Raw genomic sequence first — 12,573 nt, 5'->3', positions numbered from 1 at the left:
ATCCGTGTTGGTGATGCAGTGTCGTGACTGTGTGGTACCCTAGCAGGAGAGACTGATAAACAGGAGGCCAGTGTCCCTTGGGCCCAGACCCCCTGGAATTCTGCAAACTAGGGTCAGAGAAGACTGCATCAGGCCATCCTACCCCGGCACCAGCTGTCATCCCTGGGGGTGATGGGCAGGGATGTCTGGAGACAGAGTGATAAAATCACGACCTTATCTGCTTTCCAAACCCTTTTGAGAAAAACTAGACGCTTACTGTCTGGGGAAGCTGGCAGGTGTTCCTGCTGCAGCGTCAGGCCCTGGGAGCTGAGAGGCTCACGTCAGGAGGAGCAGACAATTAGCTTGCTGGATGTGCAGTGTCTTAGATATGTCCACCTGTCATCCCCGGACTTCGCCCACTAGAGAGGATTCTGGGGATCATTCCAGCAGAGCCCTGATGTCTCAGAAATCTGCCCCACCCACAACTGTCCCTGCAGACCCAGGGGTCCGAGCTGAGAGGCTACCTTCCAGACACAGAACTGGGGTTTAGTTGTTTTTCTGAGGCCTTCTGTTGAGCTGAGGCTCTGATCCATGACCAGCGGAGCTCCTCCAGAGAACAGTCAGATTCTATTCATTCCACATTCTTTGCCCAGCGGGTTCCTGAGTGACACATGGGCGTTGGCAGCCAAATACACGCTTTATATGACAATGGAGGAAACAGCCTGAAGTACGGCTGCAGCGAAGAGGGAGCCAGGAACGCGGGCGGAGAGGACAGGCCGGGTGAGATAGCCGCCCCTGGCTCCTCTGATGGTGCCAACTTTCACCGTCGGCCAGACTCCAGGCTAGCAGGCCGCAGAAATGAGTGGTGTGGGTCCTTGGAGAACATCCTCGCCAGCGGTCCTCGGGTGGAAGGCCGGTTCCTGGGCACATGGCTCCTCGCCTGCTCTGCCTCCTCCCCGCCTCATTCCTGTGCCCATTGAGAAGAGGCTGCTCAGCTAGTTTTATCCTGAAGCTGCACTGCCTTGCCCGTTAGGCTGTTTGGTTTCCAGGCACGTCTGTGCGTTCATGTTACATGTGCATTTGCAGAGTCAGGGGAAAGGGAGGCGAGTGTAAGAAAATTCAATTCCACAGTGTTGAAGGATTTGCAGGAATACTTTTGGAGAGGAGCTTTAGTGTACACCGTGTAAAAAACTAGAATCACAGACTACATTAATGGAGAGCTTCAGGGGAGAAACAGTGTGTTACCTTTTTTTTTTTCTAAGAACAAGCATTAGGGAGTTTTACATAGGGATAAACAACAGGATGAAGGTCCTTAGATCTCTTTCAGGCTGAGTTGTGGGTTTTATTTTCTGACTTTGGGTTCGTGGGTTGAGTTTGATGGTCGACTGGTTGGGTTAAGGTTGGTTGGTAGGTTGGTTGGTTGGTTAGTAAGACGTTATACTCAGTTCTTTACAAGTGGCATGTTTGGAACTTGGCAATACGGCTTGTTCCCTGCTACGTATAGCACCGGGGAACCACAGGAAGGCAGAGTCGGGTTTCTCACCGAGACACTCACACCCTAATAGAGAAGACAGTCTGGAAATAGGTTCCTCACCAGGGACTTGTGTCCACATGAGCATCTCATTCCCTCTATCTGATCCGACTCCGTTCCTCTGGCTCAGCTGAGCTCTAGGCCTAGGGTGGGGGCGTGGAGGCGCCCAGGTCAAGGCCTCCAGGCAGGGCTGCCTCCCCGCAGCCGGGGCAGGGCTGGGGCCCTCTCGGAGCCCGGCAGCTCCTTGGGGCTCCTTCTGTGGGGTGGAATGCCATCAGATGAGGCCTTCTTGCAGATGAAAGCAACCCCCATAGGAAATCCCCGTGTCACATCCTTGTTAGTGACCGAGGAGGGTCGGGTGCCCAGAGCACTGGGGCTTGCCCAAGGGGACGGCCAAAGTGGGGAAAGGATGGGCCAGGAGAAATAGTCCCCTGTGGGGCCCAAGAGGACGTTTTGATTTATAACCAGAGGAGGAGAGCACGGGCTGCCTTCCAGCCGCACCAGCAGCTGATTTGCCTTGGGGCTGTTCCCAGCTCGCCGCCTGTATGATCAGAGACCCAAAAAACAAGTTTGTGTTTTTAGTACAGCAAGAAGCCCCTGAAATGGATCTGTTCTGTATGCCTCTGCCCATGCTCCCATCATCAGGCATTCTGCTGTCCTTTGCAGAAATGGGAACAGATCGAAGGCAACTCCAAACTGCGGCACCTGGGCAGCAACCTGTGCCTGGACAGCCGTGCGGCCAAGAGCGGGGGCCTGAGCGTGGAAGTGTGCAGCGCTGCCCCGTCCCAGCGGTGGAAGTTCTCACTCAACCTGCAGCGGTAGGAGTGGCTGCGGCCCGTCCCCACCGTCAGGCGGAGTCCGGTGATCACATCATTGATTATGTTTCTTAGACTTTCCACAAAACTATATACCTCAGTATTCCATCACGGTCTGAAAATTGGAGGGCTGCCACCAGGTGCGGGACCTGGGCAGATGTGGAAGAGGTGACAGGTGAGAGTGGCCCTGGCAGCACAGGTGCGGCCCAGCCTGGCCTGTGCTCAGCCCCTGGTGTGCTGCTCGCCGGACCCCGCAGGAGAGAAGCCACCAAGCAAGCCGGGCCAGGGGCGCGGGGGACAGGGGTCAAGTCGCTACGTCACAGCCAGGGGAACCATTTGAGGTCTCCTTTTGGCCCCATGACACCGTGCACGGTTTCCGCACCACCCAGTCATGCCTTGATGCAGATCTACGCTGACCCATGTTGACCCCTCTCCCTGCCCCCCCAGTCCCAGCCATCTCCCTAGCACAGACCCCTCCCTCTTCCACATGATGTACTTGCTATATCTGACTGTGGACTTTGATGAGGCGGGACACTAAACACGAACACCCATAGAGAAAGCGTGCAGGCCATCCCTCTGGGCTCTGAGGGTTGTCCTTGTCCCATAAATTCCCTGCAAAGCAGTTCACGGCTGTGAGGAGGAGCTGGGGCCAGGCCCCCACTCCCGGGGGGAGCCTGCAGCCTCCTTTACCCCTAGAGCCTTGTTGCCGACCAGGTGCTACTGCGGAGGCCCCAGCCACCAGCCTCTGCCCAGGCGCCCCTGCCGGCTTCCAGCCTAGGGTCACTGCTCTGTGTGGGAACCCACTTTTTCATGTCTGTGGTGTCTGTAAATCTGGATGGGTTACTTCTGTTGACAGTTGCTTTGGGTTTTCTTACATTTTCTTTTTAAGAGAAAAGCCCCCCACCCCGCAGCTCCTGAGGATGGTGGGAAGCTGCCACAGGCCAGCCAGGGCCCTGGCACCTGGCCTGCCCGCTGTGTCCCCCCAGGCCCAGGTGACTGCCTTGGGGGCTGTGGGTCAGAATTAGGAAGCGCGGACACCAAGCAGTGCCTGGTCATCGGCACCGAGGATTCAAGTTGCAGACAGGGGCCGTGAGGTGTAGGAAGCAGGTGTCAGTACCAACCACACACAGTTAAGACCTGAAGGTAATAACAGGCAGGGGTGCCTGGGCACCTGTCCCAATGCCTGGGAATGTCCTTGCACAGCGCTCCTGTCTCCAAGGTATCCCCACAGGCAGCAGTCCCTGCAGAGGGGCCCCCGCATGATGACACGGATGGGGCGTGGCTGGGTGACTGTGCTCCATGGCCTCTCCCTTCTTGCCCTCTGCCAAGCAGCCAGGTGTACTTCCAGTGCACAGGGAGGCCGTGGCTGGATTAACTCTGCACACTTGGGTCTCCGGAGGCCGATCTTGCCTCCAAGTGGTCTGTGGGAGAGAGGCCAGGCCCCTTGCAGGGCTGTTGCATTGGGGCAGGCGGGAGCCAGTGGCTGAGCCTGTGCCCTCAGCCCAAGCCTTGGGGTTCCGTCGCCAGACCCTGCCACCTGTGAGCTACTGCTGCTGTTAGGAAAACTGCCCCACTGATGGGAAACAAATTTGGCTTTGATAGACAACGGATTTTGATCAGGTTCTTAGTGAATCCTTCACCCACTCACCTCCACCCCACCCACCCAGATGTCTTACCAACCTTTGTACCATCAGGATGGGACCCCTTGGGGGGCCGCTCCCCGTCCCTGAGCTGGGGCAGTGGCCTCAGATGGTGAGGTGTCGAGCAGAGGTAGGCTGGGAGGGCTCCCTGGAGGCGAGCGATGTTTACATGACACAGTGTGCCAAAGTGACTTACTGTGGCTGCATTATTTTTTAGTCATCGAGTCAACCCCACCCTCCCACTCCCCTTTGTACAAGTGAAGACTCTTTCCTAGGAGCCCTTTGAGCAAAGTGCAGCCGAGCTAGCAGTCTTCTCTGCGGTGGTCTTTCTTATATCTTCATAAAAGCTAACATGATGGTATCTGTGAGTATGTTTTGCAAATTCAAAATATAGTTTGGTAATTTTTTTTCCAGTTGATTTTTAAAAAGAACTGCTGTACAGAGCTTGTACTTTGTCCGTTTTATAGATGGAAACCATCCTCGAAAATTGTTTAACTTAAATAAAGAGAAGATACTTTATAGATAAGGCTCTCTGGTGGCGCTGCAGTCCTTGTGGGTCTCACAGGACAGATGGGACTGGTGTCAGAGCGTGTGAGCACGGTTTGTCTTCAGGCCTCTGCTCAGCTACCTCTTATCACACTTTCAAAGTGCATTTGCCTTTTACTGCGGGGCCCTTCCAGTGTTTGTTCTTATTTGTAATAACTGTTGTCATTTGTGGGGTGTTCATGATGTGTTGGGCCCAGAGCCAAGCACTTCCATGCTTTCTCACTGTCTCCTCGCAGTGACCTGTATGAGCGAGCATTCTGGGCTACATTTTGTAGCCGGCTGGGGAAGCAAGCTGGTGCTCGAAGCCAGTAAGCTGCTCATCTGGGGCCAGCTCCCGCGACCCTCGGGCTACACCCAAACCGGGCAGAGGTGGGGGGCACAGCAAATACTTGGACAGCTTTTAAAGTGTTTAAAATTGATGTGCTTGTTTACCAATGAGTTGGGGCTCTCCGGTGCCATCCGCGGCTTGCTGAGGGTCTTCCCCCACGTTCTCGGCCTCTAAAAACGCCCGCCTTTGCACCACCCACAGGTGTGCCCAGGAAACACAACACTGAACCAATTCTTTGCTTAGCGATTCAGATTGAGATCGGTGGAGGGGGTGAGGTGCTGGGAAGGCTGGCGCAGGAGTTCTATGAGTTCTGGAGGCCACACATACATCCATTTTCTCCATTTGAAACAAAACGCAGCTCTCCTGCCCTCTGAGAAACAAAAAGCTCTTCACATAATCATGCAGGATCCATTAGAGTCCCCTAGGGATCATGTGTGTATGGCGCCTGTTTTGGCAACAGGGAGAAGTCCGCTCAGGCGATAAACCCTTGTTGAGAAAGGCCCCTGTTTCCCTGACAGTCCTGGAGACTAGGCGAGGGGCCGGGTGGTAAACTCCAAACGCGAAGGGTGGGTAGAGTGCCCCGCAGGCCTGGCGGGGGCGCTGTGGAGACGGAGCGGGTGGGTCCTGCCAGGTTGCCGGGGAAGGTGCTTGGGCTGATTCTGGGAGAGGGGAGCTCTGAGCTCTGGACTGCAGCAGAGAGGGCCAGGTGTGCACAATTCTTAAGAATAAAATACGGAACCCAGTTCAGCTCTTTGATTCTGCAGTATATTTCACATGTTTAGAAACACCCAGCCAGAAAAGCAAACCCTCTTCTCACGCAATCTTTTGTCCAGGGACTTCCCTAAAAGAAAAAAAGGAAATTCTCTTCCTAGACATCCTTACATGTTCCTAACCAATTTGTTAATACAGTGTGGATGTGTTTGCCTTTATGTATCACGTGTGCCTGCAAATGATACCCATCGCATTCCCCAAGGGCTTTGCCTCTGTAGGGGCCCAAAAAGGGAAGAGAAACGCTCAGCAGTGCCTGTCCGAGTGCCTGTGGACCTAGGCCCTGGGGGCTGGACAGGGGGCAGAGGCAGAGAAAGGGACCGTCACAGTGCCCACCCCAGGTCACACCCCCGGGGGAGTCAGACTTCGAACCAGACCTTGAAGCAGTTCTAAAAATACAGACAGACTCAGGGAAGCAGCATGGCTGATGCAGGTGCTAAAGAATCAGTTGAATAGAGAGATTATCTCATCACAGGACAAGAAGGCCAAAGGCTCCCGGTCCCAGGACCCTGGGGTTGGATGTTGCTGTGAACGGACCACTCTCTGCCGGCCCCCCACCTCCACCCCTTCCACCAGGGCGCCAGGGCACACTGAGTGGGAACAGCAGCCCCCTCTTCCCTCCGCCGCCTCCTGCCTTCCCCGTCTCCCCCTCCATCTCCACCCCTGCCTCTCGCCCCCCACCCCCCATCCTCCCCCTTTCCTTTCGTCTCTGTCTCGCCTTCCCTTCTGTCCCTCCCCTCCTAAGGGAAGACACATCTTTCCCAGTGGCCGCCCAGCACACCCAGTGGGCTTCTCAGGCTGCATTGCCCAGAACTGGGCACTCGGCAGCCTGGATCCGTCACCTCCCCACGCCATCGTCCTGCATTGTGGAAATGGATTCTGCTGGCAAGGAGGACGGGCAGCGGCAGCCGCGGGCCGGGCGACCTCGGCACCCACCACACTGCCCTCATGGAGGAACCCCAGGGGGCAGCTGTGGTCACGGGGTCCCTGTGCGCTTTGTGAGCAGTGCCAGCGGCGTGTCCCCAGCCACTTCTCCTGGCCCTCTGATGTCTGCTGGCAAAGGGGGGCCTCTTCTGAGAAGGTTTTCAAATGAATAAGATGCACTGCATGGGATTACAGGGATGGCTAATTATACTGAGGCACAGTTATCAAAATACTTTTATATGTGCCTCTTAATTTGTTTTTTATCAAATATTTATCAAAATAGTTTTATGATATGTGATTCTTAATGGCAAGACCTCATATCTAATAGCTACTATAATTCCAAAGTAGTGATGAGCATAAACAGTATTTTGAAAAATCTGCAATAATTAATGGATATGAAAATACCTGGGTTTTTGTTTTTTTTTTTTGGTAGCAAAGTTCCCAGTTTATTGGCTACATTCAGTCAGAGATTTGTGAAAATAAAGATTTGTTTTTTCCCCTCCAAGTGTCTGGCGCCCCTGAATTCTAGGAATCTCAGCGTAGATGGCATCTGTGCTCGGGGCTGTCTCTAAGCCTCTGGTGTGTCTTCCTGCTGCAGCGTCGAATGGGAAGGTGTGGGAGGCAGGCTCCGCGGTGGAGAATTACAGGCCAGTCCAGGCGGCAGCCCAGGGTGCAGGCTGTCGCTGACTGGTGCCCTGATCCTGATTCTGAGGGCCAGGTGGGAAGAGAGTCCCCCTGGAAGACAGAGCTGTGATGGCCAAGCCCCAGAGACGCAGACAGCCCTGAATCTGCATTTATATCAAATAACAGCTGACAGGTGCCCCGGGCCAGTGACTGAGGCATCTCACTGGCCAGCGGAGCTACCTGGGCAATAAAGGGAGCAGAAGATTGCCAGGCGAGCAAGGAACCAGAATTGAAGAGATCTAAGGACTTTCTGAAAGCGCCTCCTGGCAAGGACGAGGTGCTCCCTGACCGCCACGGAGGCACCGTCTAATCCGGGCATCTGTCCTCCCCAGTCGGCTTCACCGGGACTGTGCTGTCCACCACCCACCTCCGTGGGGCTTGGCCAGGACTGCCCCCGTCTGCGTGGAGCCTCCCAGACAGGGCGCATCTTGGAGGAGCTGGTTTTGGGGACCAAGGGTGTAAATTAATGGAACATCACCATTGGGTGCCGCACAGGATTGAAGTTCAAAGCTGAGGGGTGAGGTTTGAGGGGAGGGAAGAAAGGCAGGTTGGGGGAGGAGGCAGGGGTGGCCCAGGAGCTCTGGCTGTGATGTGCCAGGCCCTGGAATAAATGTCCCACCTGCCCAATGCCTCTAGTCCTTACTGTCCACAGAGAGGGGTGTCCTCTTTACCACCGGGACACTGGGGCTCCCATAAACTGAGCCATTTGCCAGATTTCCTCGCCCAGGAACGAACCAGTGCCCCATCCTCATCCTGGTGCAGTGGGAGGTCGGGACTAAGGGGCGCAGATGGGTCACAGGACAGTAAGGATTTGCTGGAGGCTGGGCACAGCTGTGGGGAGTAGGAGGCAGCATGGAAGGCACGGCCTGGGGACCCAGGAGGGGCAGCCCCAGCCACTGGCAGCAGGAAAAGCTGGGGTGGCAGCCTGCTGAGGGCCGGTGGAGGGAGGTCCAGAGGCCCAGGAGGCTTCGTGTGAGTGACAAGTGAGGCCCCAGGGCTCTGCCACCACCCCTTTGTCCCCTGAGGGGGGGGTCATTCAGCCTGGTCTGTGGAATGGGGGTTTGCTCACCTCCTGCTGGTTGTCAGGATGAGAGGTGAGACGGAGAAGCGAGCTGGTTTCACTGCAGGCTATGGGCTGGGGGCGGTGCCGCATGAGGGGACTCAGGACTGTGTGACAGGCGCTGGTCGTCCAGTGGAAAGCTCCCATGTGGGGCGAGGGAAGGGAGGGTGGGTGGGGCTTGCAGACACACCCCCTGAAGAGGGGGCTCAGAGAAGAGGCAGGCGGCAGAGTGGGAGCTGAGGTCACAGCTCCAAACAGACTGACCTCAGGCAGGAAAAGGGGCCCAGCGGGCCTGGTGAGCTGGCACAGTGGGGCAAGCCGGCTAGGCCCGCCCGCTGCCCTGCAGCTCAGGAGGTGAGCCCGAAGGAAGAGGTCCTGGACTGGGCAACCAGCAGGTGTGGGTCAGGTGTGAGCGGGTGAGGAGGCGGGAGCCTGGGAGAACCGGGCTGTGGGGTAGGGCCAGGGGCCGGAGAACCCTCCAGAACCTTCTGATCAAGGGCACCACGGGGTGCCTTGATAATGACGCTGTGCTCACCACGCACCTGCTAGGCATCAGCCCGATTGATGTGCGCACTGTGTAATCAGCATTTTATCACCCAGGAGGACAAGCAGAGGCCACCTCGCAGCGGTGCGTTTCCCACGTAGGGCAACACTGAGGTCCCGTAGGGTCTGCAGGAGGGGAAGGAGGGGAGGGAGGGAGGACTGGGTCCCCTGGAGCCCCGCCTGCCCCTGTGTCCCTGCGGCTCCAAGCGCACATGGATGGGAAGCGTGCCAGTTATGGGCCTCCGGGCTCTACATGCCTCCTTCCCCCCACCACGGCCATGTGCCATGGGCAGGACACGAGAGCGTGCCCCACACACCCTCTGCAATCAGCTGGAACCGCTGCTGAAGGGCTGGTGGGGGGCAGGCAGGACACGGCTGCAGTGGCATCACTAAACCATGTGAGTCAGCTTTTCAGAAGTGGAAAATAAGTGAGGCTCATTTTGGGCTAAATTGTATGACCCCATCATCACACACCAAATATATATGCTGAAGTGCTTCCTAACTCCCAGCGCCTTCAAGTGTGACTTTATTTAAACAGGTGAGTGAACACGAGGTCATTGGTGAGGCCCTACTCCAATCTGCCTGGCGTCCTTGTAAGACGAGCCGATGGGGACACAGACACGCACAGAGGGGGACCACGTGAGGACAGAGGCAGCGGACGAGCCGGGGAGAGGGGCCTCATGAGGAACTAGCCTGCCAGACTGTGGGGGACTAAATGCTGCTGCCTGAACCCTGGTCCGGGTACTTTGCTAGAACAGCCGCAGCCGACTAACACAAGGCCAGTGCCCTCAGGAATCCCCACACCACACACACAGCTCAGCTTGGCCTCCTGCCCACTCCAAACCCAACGCCCGCAGAGAGTGCACGTAGGTGAGCACGTCCCCAGGGGCGGCCTTCAGCTCTGGACAGGGCCTCACAGGCCCCAGGTGAGGAGAGCCCACGTCCCCGCCCTCCTTCCATGAGCCCCTAGCAGGTCCACAGAGTCAGGTGGGGAGTGTGGCTGCCAACTGGCAGGGTGAGAGCACCCGTTCACTGGGTGACCGCAGCTGGCGGGAAACAACACCTCCTGCTTCAGGAATGATCTCCTTAGATCTCCACTCCCCCCTTTCCAACAGAAGGAGGAACAAAGATTCAGTGGTAGTTGAGTCGTATAGCTCATGATCAGCAGAACAGTCCTCAGAACCCAGTTCTCAGACTTCAAAATCCTGCTCTTCATATGACATTTGAGATGCTCAGACCTTGTCACGTACGACAGTGCCTTTGGGAGCTGGAGAACAACCCTAGGCCAGTGGGGCCGAGCGCCCCAGGGGTGAAGCCTGGGAGCCACAGGAGAGCCTCCCAGCTTGGGCGCGTCGAGACCGACTCCTGCGCCCACCCCATTTCCCGTGTAGCGCCTCCGGGGCAGGGCCTGAGAAGTTACATTTGTAACGAGCTCCCTGGAGATGCTAACGCAGAGGCTGTGGGTCCAGGGACCACTCTTTGAGGAACAAGACAGTCGGCTCAGGCCATGACTGGTTTGATGGCCCTTGTTAGGCAACAGGAAGTCCCCAGCTCCTTAATCGGAAGGGCTGCTGCTGAGTCACATGGAGGTGTTGCAAAGCACTAGCGGCTCGTGTTCAGGTTGTGGGCTCTGGAGCCCCATTGCTCACTGGCCAGCTGCCATGAGCTCAAATGTGGACCCTGACTGTATCATCTTGGGTCAGTTTTAACCTCTCTGCCATTTTCTACTTGGAAAAATGGAGACAGAACATTAAAAAGGTCTGTGCAACAGGGTAATGTGATGGCCCTGCTTTGATTTTACTCTGACCTGCTTCAGCAGGAAACCACTGCCGCCCGCGTGCAGCTGCAGGGGTTTTAACATCACAGACCTGTACTTTGTGATTTCAATTTGGAACCCCGGGATTGGGAGGCCTGTAAGGGAGAGACTTATCTTGAAAATCAAAGTAGGTGCTAAAACGGGTGAGGGTTGCATGAGGCATTCAGTGTGGACAGCGAGATTCGTAAGGAAGGACTTGAGCCTCAGTCTGAGCGCTCACCCAGAACGTCGAATCCTGGGCTGCGGCCGAGCTCGGGGCTGAGGCAGGCGGCTCCTTGCTGCGCTGGGGGAAGATGTGCACGCAGCATGCCTGAACACACACACGCACACGCACATCTGACCAGCTCCGTCCTTCTCCTGGACCAGGAGTTTGGGTGGTGAACAGAACGATGCAGACCGGCCCAACTTCCACCGTCTCCCTGGAAGGGGAAGGGCACGCAAGGGAGAAGTGTGTCTCGGAAAGCGTCAGGCACACACTCTTCCTTCTGATCTATCCTGAGAGTTTAACTGGTTTGTTCGCCTCGACTCAGGAAGGACGGATAAGGGCTTCAGGCCACCCTCGGGAGCAGCAGCAGGAGTCTGATGTGGACCTCGGACCCCTTTTGGGTCTCCCCGTGGAAGGCCGCGCGCAGCTGGGGCCCCCATGCTGTCCCTGTGTCGCTGTGACAAAGCGCTGGCTTTGTGCCTGTGCCCGGCCGCAGGGGCAGGTACGGCAGATGGAGGCAAGCCAGCCTCTGCTCCAGGGAGCGCCCCGTGTCCCCACTGCCAGGACCGCAGGCTCTGAAGGGCAGGGCCTTGGCGGGGGGCCATCACGAGTCCCTTCACGGCAACAGCCACCCGGCCTGCACACCAGGCCCGGATTCCACCGGCTGCACCTGCCTCCCTCTCCGTGGTGACTTGGCCTCTTCCCTCCTTTTCCTTTCACTGCTGTGTCCTTTTATTTCAGCAAATTAGCCCAAGAGGCAGAAAATCCAAATCGTGGGGACTTCCACATAAGCCCGTTTTGGCAGGAAGCATCTCTGATGCATCGGGGGGCCATTCCGGTGCACTGGGACCTGACGTGAGGCTCAGGGATGCGGCCTACACTGCGGTGGCCAGGTGCCCAGCCAGCCCCAGATGCAGAGGCCACTGGGTGGCAGACTGACCGGCTTCAAAGGGCCAGCCCCCGAGACCACCGCTCCGCCTCACCACCTGCCCGTTATCATTAAGATCAGGTGTCCCGTGGGTATGGGCGTCTTCAGGAAGAGAGAGGCCTTCACGTGGCTCGCCCGTGGCTGACGGGCCCTGATAAGCATCCGTGACAGGCCACAGGCAGCTGGGGCAGGCCAACACAGGGAAGGAAGCGGACCCTCCCCCATCTTCTGAGTTGCTGTAGAAATGCAAAGCCCCCTCACTCTCAGTAAGCTCCTGCGTGCCCCTTCCTAGGACCTTTTATAGGAAGGCATTTCCTGCTAGGGAAACACCCACTGGGTACAAGGCTCAAGCAGAGGCCATGCGGGCATCCAGACAACGGGTTCTGAGTGCATGGATCAATCGGCTTTGAGGAGACTGGGCTACCAGAGAGGGGGCGCCCAGAAGGCACTGGGGGCAATGAGCAGCTTGGAAGAAAATCTGGAGAGAAGCTAGATGCTCAGCAGAAGCAGCCCTGGGAGGGTCACATAAAGCAACAAGATGGAATATTTGCGGGGAAAGATGGCCATGGTCTGAGCATGTGCCCGGCCCCGAGCCCGGGGCAGCCCTCCACCTCCCTGCAGCCCCAGGATGCCCGGGTGGTAGTGGCAGCTGAAGGCAGGAGGCGGATCTGTGACTGGGAGGGAGGGCCCAGGATTGCCAGGAACGCACGCACGAGGGCGCCACACAGCCCGCCCGCCCTGTCCCATGAGCGCTCAGCTGGCTTCTTCATTGTACAGCCTGGGGGGAAGGCTCCATGGAAAGAGCC

The 12,573-nt window shown here is 57.0% G+C and overlaps 1 protein-coding gene across 2 annotated transcripts in view; it reads left to right on the top strand.

Moving 5' to 3' along the window:
• GALNT2 (polypeptide N-acetylgalactosaminyltransferase 2) overlaps positions 1-4,491 on the top strand; it is a 174,395-nt gene extending 169,904 nt beyond the window's left edge. For both annotated transcript variants that reach the window (XM_073219930.1, XM_073219931.1), the window contains one exon: positions 2,177-4,491. In XM_073219930.1, coding sequence (XP_073076031.1) covers positions 2,177-2,332 — 156 coding nt within the window. In that variant the 3' untranslated portion in view covers positions 2,333-4,491. The remainder of the gene's footprint in view (positions 1-2,176) is intronic.
• The last annotated feature ends 8,082 nt before the right edge of the window (positions 4,492-12,573 follow it).

The sequence above is a fragment of the Manis javanica genome, chromosome 13, assembly GCF_040802235.1.
Source record: "Manis javanica isolate MJ-LG chromosome 13, MJ_LKY, whole genome shotgun sequence".
In the NCBI taxonomy this organism is placed as follows: Eukaryota; Metazoa; Chordata; class Mammalia; order Pholidota; family Manidae; genus Manis; species Manis javanica.
This window is presented reverse-complemented; position numbering and strand designations above follow the sequence as displayed.